General features: G+C 35.9%; 1 protein-coding gene across 1 annotated transcript; it reads right to left on the bottom strand.

The window, feature by feature from the left end:
• Positions 1 to 6,454: 6,454 nt before the first annotated feature.
• On the bottom strand, positions 6,455 to 10,646 carry LOC149156602 (cyclin-B1-3-like). Its single transcript, XM_089445059.1, has 14 exons — positions 10,525 to 10,646; positions 10,240 to 10,402; positions 9,945 to 10,149; positions 9,710 to 9,842; positions 9,554 to 9,631; positions 9,359 to 9,416; positions 8,814 to 9,068; positions 8,507 to 8,623; positions 8,322 to 8,411; positions 8,060 to 8,221; positions 7,751 to 7,810; positions 7,570 to 7,668; positions 7,198 to 7,376; positions 6,455 to 6,927 (listed from the first exon to the last, which is right to left on the bottom strand). Exons 2-14 carry the CDS (start codon positions 10,249 to 10,251, stop codon positions 6,732 to 6,734), a joined length of 1,644 nt encoding a protein of 547 aa, XP_089301185.1. The 5' UTR covers positions 10,252 to 10,402; positions 10,525 to 10,646; the 3' UTR covers positions 6,455 to 6,731.
• Positions 10,647 to 11,891: the final 1,245 nt, after the last annotated feature.

The raw sequence follows: 11,891 nt of genomic DNA, 5'->3' as shown, positions 1-11,891 counted from the left end.
TTCAAGGGGAGCAATGTCACACTACCTCATTTGTGAAGGGCTTGATGTTGTATGGAAGGCAACACTGCTGGTTCACGCAAAGATCTCGTCCTTGGTGAAGTCACCCGATGGTGTACAGTTGTAGATGTGCTGTGGTCGATAAGCCTAATCACTTCACGACCTCTACCGAAATGAGGTTCTTTTGGCTCCCGCTGTCGATAATGAACTGTAGCAGGGAGCCATTTACCCACATCTCGGAGTGGAAGAGACGCTCCTCCTCCTCTGGATCTTCGGGTTCCTCCTTCTGGATCTTCGTGGTGGCAATGGTCGCGAGGTTCTTTTGGCTCCCGCTGTCGATAATGAACTGTAGCAGGGAGCCCTCTACCCACATCTCGGAGTGGAAGAGACGCTCCTCCTCCTCTGGATCTTCGGGTTCCTCCTTCTGGATCTTCGTGGTGGCAATGGTGGCGTTGGGCTTCGCGTCGATAATCTGCTTCCCTTTGTCATTCCCCTTGTCGGGTTCTGACTCAAAGTTGGAACATGCATCTGATTCTGAAACCTCTAGCTTGGCCACGAGTGACTGCTTGGCCCGACGCTCACTTGTGTTGTGAGTGGAGCTCTTATGGAACTCACACCACTTTCCCGTGTCCTTTTTCGACTTCGCGGCACTGTTCTTTGCTTTTAGCTTTGGCAGGTTGTGTTGGGCTACCTAACCTTGGCTTTGTCCTTTGTTCTGCGGTTTTGGGGCACCTTTCCCTTGCTTCAGATTCGTAGATCCAAAGTCTCGCTTCTTCTATTTAAACTTTTGTTCAACCTTGATGGCATATCGGTATGCCATGCCAAGCGAGGAGATGTTCAGGAATTCTATTTCTTCCTAGATGTACTTATGCAGGCAGATGCGGTATTTGAGTATCAAATGCTGCTCTGAATCCTTGATACCTAACTTTATGTAAAGGGTATGGAAAATATTGGTAAACTTCGGCACGTCTTGGTCCCTACCTTGCCGCAACATGGTCCACTTTATGTATTGATCCTCATAGCTTCCGACAGGGTAGTATTGCTCCTTGATGACATCCCGGAATGAATTCCAAGTGGGTGCAACTGAAAATAGTGAGCATGTACTTTCATCCTTCTTCTCGCAGTAGGTTTCCCACCAGTCCTTGATGTGGGGGGCTGCTTTGAAAAGAGCGAAAATAATCTTTTCCCGTGTGGAAAAATCATGAACAGAAAAATAACCCTCTAGCAGATTTAACCGTTTATCGACAACATCTACATCTATCTGACCCTCAAATATGGGGATTTCAAAATTAACTTGTACCTGAAACGGTGTTGCGTTTCTAGAGTAGCCGTTGGAAGCTGATGCGTCACCCCTGGGTAGCCGCTGAAGGATCTAGGCAAAGTTGTCCATCATCGCGTTCCTTTATTGCTCGAGGGCTTCTTCGAGCAAGATTTTGATAGGATCTCCTTCCCCCTCATCTTTCTTTTCATCCGCCATGGGAGACCGTCGAGATTTGCGAGGCTGGTCTTGCAAAGGTTCGACCAGTTCAAGCCCTAACTCCTTATATCCTAACCTCATTGGGGACATGCAAAGAAAAACAGAGAAAAAGCAGATCGCTCTGATACCCTGATTTGGATTTAAACAGGAACACAACAAATTACAGAGATAACCATAAACACAGAGATGCAACAAAATGAATACTTCATTTCATTAATGTAAAATACTGAAATATGCTTACAAACATAAATGCAAATAAACCAACTAGGGCGATGGTAGCTTATCTCTGAGAAGAGATGTGGTGGCTACATGCCTCTGAACTATGTTACAATGAGTCTCGAAGGCCTATTTATTGTTGAGAAACAATGGAAAATCCTAAACATCCAAAAACCTAACCCTAGAAGATGAAACGCCAAACTGTGGCATACGATCTCCATTTGTCGTGCACAATATATCGTTAGAAAGATCTATCTAAAAACTACAACTTTGGGAAGAGCAACATCGGTCCATGGACCCATGTTGCTCCCAATTTTCCCAAAAAACGTCGTTTAGGGCCTAAAAAACGGCTATGGAAGTTCAGGATCCAAAAAACTGCTAAAAATAGTAAACTGTGCTACAATTAAGGAAACTAAAAAGCTGAAAGAAACAATGGTGGGGATCCAAGTGGACTTGGCGGGTGGCCACCAATATCAACCTGGATCAAAGTCAAACAATAGGATTGGCGGTGTGTGGAGGAAGCTTCTAGCTCTACAAAATTGTTCAACATCCCCCGCCTATGTGAAGAACCCGCTTCCTCTTCACAAGAAAGTGCACAATTGTTTAGCCTCCTCACCTCCACCTACGTAAAGGACCTGCTTCCTCTACACAATTGTTCAACCCCACCTCGCCTACGTAAAGGACTTGCAACCGCGTCAGTTCTGTCATCATTGGGTAGAGCAACACCATAATCATGTCAGTGCCAATGTTATATCACAACACTCATCGATGGAATGTCCAAACAAAAGAATAGTTTTTTTTTTTTTAATTTTTAAATGAATTGTCAGACACTAACAAATAGAAAAAATAAAATTCTCTCCACCAGGGGAATTATGTCCCATTAGAGGTTGATAAACCAATGGAAAATTAGAAATAAGATTTGAAAAAAATTAGAAAAATATTATTGAATTTATGGAAAATAGAAATATTTAGCATTTTCCTGAAACTTTGGTTAAAATTGTCATAAAAACAACAAAATAATGGAGAGTCAACGCACTTTGACGCGAATACTATAGTCCTTGGCAAGGCAGTGACTAACAAATATTAATTATTAGATTTGGAAAAAAATAGAAAGATAATTTTCTAAAAATTAAAGATAAAATAATGTTAGAGGGTACTACTACATCATGTATCTATTGTTTTCTTGTGTGTATAGATTGAATGCTAAATTAAGTGTTGGGAACAAAATTTACCCGTTAACTTTTTCAAAAAATTTAGGGATAAGATTTAATTAAACATAAATTTGACACATTAAATGACATTGGTACCCTTTTTGAAAAAAATAATAATAAAGGTAACACAATTCCCTACAAATTGTTTTTTAACTACATGTCAAAATTCACAACACTTTTTTCAAAAATTTAACTTCAAAAATTCTGTAAAAGGTTAAATTTTCATCAGGATATTTGAATAAGAATGGTTTGAATAGACAGATGTATAAAATGTGATTCAAATGTTAATTCATTGACTTTGGAAAAAAAAAATAGAAATATAATTTTCTAAAATTAAAATTAAAATACTGTAAAATAGTATTATTACATTATGTGCAGATTGTTTTGTGTGTAGGTATTGAATGCTAAATTAGGTGTTGGGAACAAAATTTACTAGTTAACTTTTTCAAAAAAATTATAGACAAGCATAATTAAACATCAATTTGACACATTAAATGACATTAGTATTTTAAAAAAATAGTCATAAAAACGACATAATTCCCTACAAAATGTTTTTTATATACATGTCAATATTCAAAACGTTTGAAATTTTTAAGGCTTTAATTTGAAAAATTATATAAAATGTCAAATTTCATCACCACATTTCATTCTTGCTATATAAATCCATTCCACTTGAGATCTTGAATACAAACTCTATGGTTTTGATGGCTATAGGATTTATTATTCCCATTCATAACTGCTCTATTAACCCCTATTTTTGAGACATATACATTTGCTTTAAAGAACAATAAATTAGAGATTATTGTAAACCTTTTAATGCATTTTAGGTTCTTAAAGAGTTCCCTTCCTCTTCCTTTTTTATTTATTTGGTACATATATGCTATTTTTCATGTTATAAATCAATGTCTATAAGAAAGATAACCATGTTAACTCCCCTCCATATGATTCCCTTTTTCTTTTTATTTTCTATGGAGATAACCATAGTCTCATTCAACCTTCTTATTATCTCTCTCTCTCTACTCAAACCTTGCCTTGCTAGGCTTTTATCTCTAAAATCTGGAAGTGTTGAATGAGATAAGTGTTTAGTTACTTATCCTTTTGATTCCCTTTGTCATTATTTTCTTTATGACTTGTATACTAGTAAGATCTAGTTTGTAAAGACACATCTCATATATTTTTCTAACATGATTAGTTTTCCTTTTTGGATTTTGTCTTTGTGATAAATGCATCTTTGTTCTATTTACCACTAATGATTCTCTTATCTTATTATCATTGAATTTTTTAATGTATTAATACTCGAGATTTTTTTCCATATCTCTTGTTTCATTTGCTTTCCATTTTTCTCCATATTGTCTAATTAAAAGATCCAAACTAACCCTTCAAAGTTGTGAGGTGGTTTCTAATGGTTATGCATCCTCACGTTGAATTTAACATAAAGGTTTTGGTGATATGATCTAATCTCTTGATCTAGTCTCATTGTTTTTTCCATATCATATTCCTTACTCCATTGTAGAAAGATTTATTTATTGAAATATGTGTGAAATTATAAAGACATTCTTCGATTCATAGAGAAAAATCCCCAAATTATATTTAAGTCATTGAATCATACATATATTTGTGGTTTTATATAAAAAAAACTAAAACCGCTAAGCGGCAAAGTTAATATTTCCACGTGTTGTGGTTTTATATAAAAAAACTGAAACTGCTAAACAGCAAAGTTAATATTTCCACGTGTTGTATTATTACTTTGTGGGCAACAGCAGTAGAGGAAAGGCCTCTGGATCCTTCTGGAAGTGCTGAAGCAATTTATTTTATTTGTTATGGGAATTGGCATCTCTACTACTGCTGGAGTTAAATACTTTTCTTGCTTTTGGATGGACAATGAGAAGTTACAAGGTGGTCTCCTGCTGCTAACATCAAGAATAGGGTATATATACATTTAATTTGAGTTAATTAATCAAATGACTAAGCATAAGCATGGTTACAGTTTTATCTTTTCTTTTAAGGAAACATTCCATTATGCTAAGATGCGGATATTTTATAGATTACAACGGAATATATTTATTTATTTCTTATTTTACTGGTTCTCTAAAACCTTTTCAATCTTAATAAAATAATTACATTTAATTTTGATATTCTTAACACCAAATTCTTATATGTATTCACTCTATTTCTGATTTCAGAAATGCTAATGTCAAATCATATCATCTTAAATATATCATATAATCCTAAAAATATGCATAATACTATTCATTAGAAATTGATTTATGTATTCTTTCCCATGAACCATAAACCATGAAGGAATTATGTATTCTTTCCCATGAACCATAAACCATAAATTCCTTCATGTTACAGTCACCCACCATTATTTTGTAACAAGCTTCATTTCAAATATCCTTTAGCTAATTCACATTCACAGTCCATTCACTGGTCTCCTACCACTAAAAGACCATCTTAATGATCTTCCGTTCTCATTTTTCAGATTACAGAAGTAGATATTCAATGAGATTATCTCATAGCAGATATTTCTACAACACAATAGTATCACGTTTAGATATAATCCAATAAAGAAGAGCAGTCCTATTATATTTGCACGAATAAGGAAAAATAGACCATCTATTTAAAAAAAATGCATCTTGTCAATAAAGGTAACGCACTGGAACCAACCTTATGATCAAGGGTACATAAGGGCCTGAGGCAAATCTTATGATTAAGAGTACTATTTACAATAGGCTTGGGCCTGGCTTTAAAGGAACTTTTACCAGGCTCCTTTAAAAAGTTAAACTGAAATAAAAATACTATTCCATTTGCTCCTTGGTGTTTTGAAAATTCACATGGATTACCAGCAATGTCTTCGATACTTGGAGACTTATAAGAGGTTTGCATTACAAATCATTTCTACAGCACAGTAATATCACAGTTGGTACAAATCATTTTCTACAGCACAGTAATATCACAGTTGGTACAAATCATTTCTACAGCTTGGGTGCAAATCATTTCTACAGCATAGTAATATCACAGTTCGGTATAATGCAATTATGAAGAACAAGGTTCCAGTCAATTAATTTGACAACAAGGAAATAGAGTCGTATCAATTAGAAAACAAAACAAAACAAAAGTTATCTATCAATTAGCGAAAAGACCAGTGGAACAGTAGGTGCTTAGCATAATACCCCGGGTCCAATCTTATGATCAAGAGTGTTACCTAACAGGGGTTGAGTCCAATCTTATGATCAACATTATTATCTACAGTACAGTTACCAGGCTCTTTTCTGAAAAAGTCACATTTCAATTTCATTCATGCTTCTTGGTCTCTGAAAAATCATATCATTTACCAGGATGCATTGACAGGTTAAAACAGAGGCCTATGTAATTTTAGAGACTGGCAAAATTACATTTGAACTACAGGCCTATTGGCTTCCATATTCACTTACAGAGATATTATGAACCAAAGTATCCATCAACAAAGATTGTCGAATGAAGAATCATACTTGAAAAATATAATTACATAAAGCTAATGATCCCCTATATTCTTTACAAATCCAAAGTTACGGTGATATATATCGCCTAGAAATTAAGAAGCCCGGGGATGTTAGCAGTCTATGCCAGTTCAAAAAGGGCCGTTCAAAGCATCTAGCATTTATCTTGCTAATGAAAGCTAATTTTTCAGAATATAATGAGAATCTCAATGTATGAAAAATAATCAACCATAAATTTACATATGCCTTGTTCAAGGGCTATCTACAATTTTACATACACACAACCGAAAACATTCTCTTAGCGGCACCACCAGAGATAGGTTTTCGACCGATCGGAAGAATGGGCAACCTTCAACGAAGGTTCCTCAAGTAAATCTGGTGTGCACATTTATCAATTGTTGGAGCTGCAACTGTTCCCGCAGGTATCTTGGCAGGGCTTAATAAAGCAACAGAGCCAAAAATTGGATATGAATACTTCTTATAAACACTTTTGAGGTTACTTCCTTCTGCCTTCAGGTGTAAATCAGCCATTAAGTGTGCGCATTCCCTGGAGGAAGTCAAATTAATGTTATTATCTCATTACATTGTCTAGAATTAGATACAATTCGGACAGGATATGAGTAGATTAATGCCAAAACATAGCTGATCAATGCACCAAGTTTTTAACTTTTTGCTGCAGCTTATTAATGTTTTAGTTGTTATAATATACAGTTTGCCTCCCTGTAACTGATGAGGAAATCTAAGATGTCTAAGAGAAGGAAACTTTAGAACAATGAACTCACTAGAAGCATGATGCTTTAAAAACTAGAAAACTTACTTGAGGTGTGCTTCCGAGTAGCCAGTGTGAAGGATAAGTGTTTTATTCCAATATGGATGCTTCTTCAAAGTGCATTGAGCAGTGTAGACAGCAGCAGCAGCAAGCATTGACGGACTGTATTTGATCATTTTGTAATGAAGCAAACACAGGTCAACCAAGAAGAATGCCAGATTTTTCATCTGAAGCATTGATAAATGAGTTTAAGTCTTATCAGTACAGCAGAGGATTGGTAGGAATACAAAGAAGAACAGACATCTAAACCAAAGAATAATGCTAGATATCTATCTGGAGGCAATCTTAACGGAGATGTGATCATTACATCAGGGAATTATTCTTTCAATATCAAAAAAGTGGCAGGGTTCAGATCTTTACCACTTCGTCTGGACCAGCTGCCTTAAGAAACCTGACAAGGAATACATATGGAGTGGGAACCGTAAGCTTAAATTTCAGTCGATTTAATATTGTATGCTCCTGCCAAGTAGTATTATCAATTTATCAGTCAAACTGCATCTTTGGAGAACGAAAGAAACAAATATCAGTTCTAGCTAATTACCATATTCACTATCTGTTTTGATGTGTATGCGTCTTTCGTGATGTAGACTAAATCGCTGATCTGTAGCCAAGAATGAACCAGTTGTTCTTATGTCAATAATCTGTAAGCCATCATGTAATATTCTTTGTGCTGGTGTCAGGACTAAGGGTAATGTTCTCTGGAGCAGAGATTGCTGTTCACCCTATTAACTAAGAGTATGTGGAAGTGTGCACATAATTTTCAAGAGCCAATCATCGCTTGTATAAACTAGCTATATACACTAAAGATTTCCTTTTATCCATTCTCATAGATGAGAGAAAGTCATCGTACCTTTGGAGGAGAGATTTCTTCATATTTGGAAGCAATAAACATTGCAGTGATAGCCACTAATTGTAATTCATTCCTTGTAACACTCTGAATAGAGAGGTATCTATCGATGATGTTTACAGTGAGATACAACGTCTCTGGCATTAAAAGAAACTTCCGATGAACCTGTAAAATTTGGAAGTCAACTCTAAGAAATAGTCCATATAACCCTCTTCTAGATCTAAGCATGACAACAAATAGAACCAGCATAGGAACAAATCTGTACCTCTATTAACCAATCAATTATAACTCCCCTCATGGAGTCCTTGATTTCAAGCTGCCTTGTCATATAATCTGGAGGTACACAGCTCCTGACCTGGACATACAGGTCCCCAAATTTTTTGTAAGAGAAAATAAATTTTACCTTCACATTCATAAAAAAAAAATGCAATCATTGACATTGCGACATACCTCAATCTTCCGGTAGAAGTGGTATATATCTTCAACATATTCAACAACTGCCAGTGGGTTGTCTCGGTCTCCATCATCAATGTTAGGAGGAACCTCAAGGACGTCCCTCAATGAATCCTGAAGTGCCCTTATCAAATTTATTAATTAATTCATCCCACTTACATAATAAATAAACACAATGGGATCTTGAGTATATAAAACCCGCTAGTAATTGGGAGTGGATATGGGTACGGTATTTAGATACGAACCAGGGCTAACCAAAAAAATGTATGAGTGAATTAATACAACTTAAAGCAATAAGACAGACCTCGCTTCGAGCTGTTAGTGTTGCAGTCACTGTTCGTACTATTTGTTTCCTTGCTTTCAGCTGGTTAGGTGCTTTTACTCCCCCATCTTGTACACTTGAATCTATGCTATCACTGATTGAAATGGCAGTACCCCTTTGAGTAGCAGTGGTGTGTTGAGCATTCATTTTAATATCACAGCTCTGTTTGTTTCCCCAGACTATCCCGCCCCATGCTTTTTGTTCTCCGCTGACAACAATACCCTGTCCCTGGAATTGCTGGAATCAAAACGAAAAGATTAAAAGAGTGAGATGAGAGATACCCTGCTTGGGCTCACAGAAAATAGATAATTGAATGAGATCCCCTGAAATAGAAAGAAAAGCAACAAACTAGACGTTCTGAACAATAGAATACTAGGCACGAAGAGCAAGAAAAAAAAGTCGATCACCACAGAGGTTGCTATTTCAATTCCCCTGAAGGTTGTCATTTAGAAAACCCTGGGCTCTGTTTGACATTACTACTAGAAAACAATCTTTCAGGTTGCTTAACTGTCTCTTATTAAACTTACCTGAGTGCTAGAACTGGCTCCCTTGTTAGCATTGACCCCAAAGTTTGTTCTAGGCCTCCTGAAACAGTCGGCAGTCCACAAGTTTAGGATAGGATGTTTATGGCAGAGCCCAACAGAAGAGAGGCAGGATTAGTGACAAGGGATTGTTTACTATACATGACCTAAGAAATAAGTTAATAACATCAAACAACATACTTTCTAACCCAAACTTTGCTGATAATGCATTTAGCGTCCAGATCTTCCACGAGATTGCCAATGTCTCCGAAGGCCCTCCTATTGTTACAAGGGATTGATTTATTATATATAACCTCATATAAGTAATAAACAAGTTCATAACATCAAAACACATACTTCTTGGCACCATTTTTGCTGATATTGCATTGGGCGTTCAAAGCTCCCACTAGATTGCCAATGTCTACTAAGGGCCTCCTATTGTTGTTGTTGATTAATAATGCATTCTGGTTGGGTGCTGTCATTGCAGGACCTGCCAATTTGCATGAATACTTCTCAGCCAACACCCCAGCGAAATCTGGCCTAACCTAATCTAGCACTTATTAATATTGTAAGTTTCAAGGTATCCATTTACCCTTTGCTGCTGCAGGTGGCTTTGAAACAATCTGTCTGTTTGCTGCTGCAGGTGGCTTTGAAACAATATGTATGTTTGCTGCTGAAGGTGGCTTTGAAACAATCTGTCTGTTTGCTGCTGCAGGTGGCTTGGAAACAATCTGTATGTTTGCTGCTGCAGGTGGCCTTGAAACAATCTGTCTGTTCCTGTTCAAGCGGGGTTGTTCCTGCACTCATAAACATATTAATGTATATGTTTCATATATCACAGGGAACACAGCAGATCCACATAAAATTTACAAGCAAATTACCCTTACCTTAGCAAACATGTTGGTTTCAAGGTTTCTAGAATTTGTCAGTCCAGAATTTAGCTGTTTCAGGCTTCAGCAGATGTGAAAGCAGATTTAAAATAGCGCAAGAACACCCTTACAGTGCGCTTATTGATGCCAGAATTTTCCTCAAAACTTTTCTAGCATCAGACTGATTAAACCATAGGTTACAGAATGAAAATCAGATGTTGGTTCTAATTAAATCAAAAGAGCGAAGCTTCTAATTACACCCATTCAAGCGCAGAATTCCAAATAGAGCCACAGAGTACAAACCTATGTCTTCTCTTTCTCTATTTTTTGCTCGGTCTTGAGGCGCTGTGTCACTGATGAGGGAAAGATGTGAATCACCGAAAATGAAATGCAGAAATGACCCAATTTAGTACTTCCAATCCAACGGCTATTTGTCTCAACGAACTTGGAAAGCTATATTCATTAAGAAAAGGAAAATACTGAGGAATTGAAGGAGAAATAAAATAATAATTAGCGCATTTTAGTGCGAGTTTTTTCCATTAATTCAGATTAGATTTTCAATGGCGTAATAATTTTATTTTATTTTAATTATTAAAGAATCCCGAGATTGACTCTATTTTAACATTTAGAAAATAACAAATTTAACTAATAAGGATGACGGAATTGTGAAGTTTTGACTTTCCATAAAGACAAATCACATGTTTCAATTATCAAAAGAATTCATTGGATGTAAAGAAATTACGTGTTTGTAAGGTGGGGTTGTAAGGGAATTTTTTTAACGTTTTATATTATTTTATAAAATAAAACAATATTTAAATACTATAATGTTAAAAAAATGAAAGGTAAGGTGGCAACAACCCAATACAGCCTTTACCATCTTTCACGAATGCGGTCATTTTTTTGCACAAATGGGTGGGACAAGGAAAGACAATATGGATGGAAGGATTCAAATCACTTTGAACAAGTTAAAAGAAAGTAAGTTGACCAGATGTAAAATGGATGTTTGGCAAAAACTAAGAACCGGCATAGGTCCATTTTAAATATGGATCTATCATGAACCGAGAGAGATCTAATTTCTTCATTTGCAATTTTTTTATGAGTCGACATTATTTAAATGTTTTATATAGTTATTTAATTTTTCTATAGTTATTTATTTATTTTTATTTTTATATTTTATATTTTTTTTATTTTGCCGGATATGGGTAAAATTTCAACTTTGATGGTGAACGAACATCCTTACACATCATATTGGGCTGTAGAATGAGCCTCTCGGCTCAATGACCCGAAGTATGAAGTCACTTCTCTCAATATTGGTAATTGCATTCAATACATGAAGAATCGCACAATCATTAGAAAATTTATGGGCATTTGGCTCTCTAAGAAGGTTGTTATGGGTTGAATGAACTCCAAATGGAAAACCAAAAGGCAAGTTGACCTAGAACTTGGTTCAAAGTTTTTCTTCATAGCAATAGTTGTTTGCATTGAAGATTAGGAACATATCTTTGAGGAAGGTCCTTATTTATATCTTTGTGGAAGGCTCTTATATCTTTGTGGAAGGCTCTTATTTATATCTTTGTGGAAGGCCCTTATTTATATCTTTGTGGAAGGCCCTTATTTCTTTAACTCAACAAGGTTGAATTTGAGGTAATGGATGAAAAGGTTTGGTCTTA

The sequence above is a fragment of the Pinus tabuliformis genome, chromosome 9, assembly GCF_031772625.1.
Source record: "Pinus tabuliformis cultivar Carrire ecotype Pingquan chromosome 9, CPIR1, whole genome shotgun sequence".
In the NCBI taxonomy this organism is placed as follows: domain Eukaryota; kingdom Viridiplantae; phylum Streptophyta; class Pinopsida; order Pinales; family Pinaceae; genus Pinus; species Pinus tabuliformis.
Note: the sequence above shows the minus strand (reverse complement) of the source record. Positions and strands in the feature narration are given on the sequence as shown.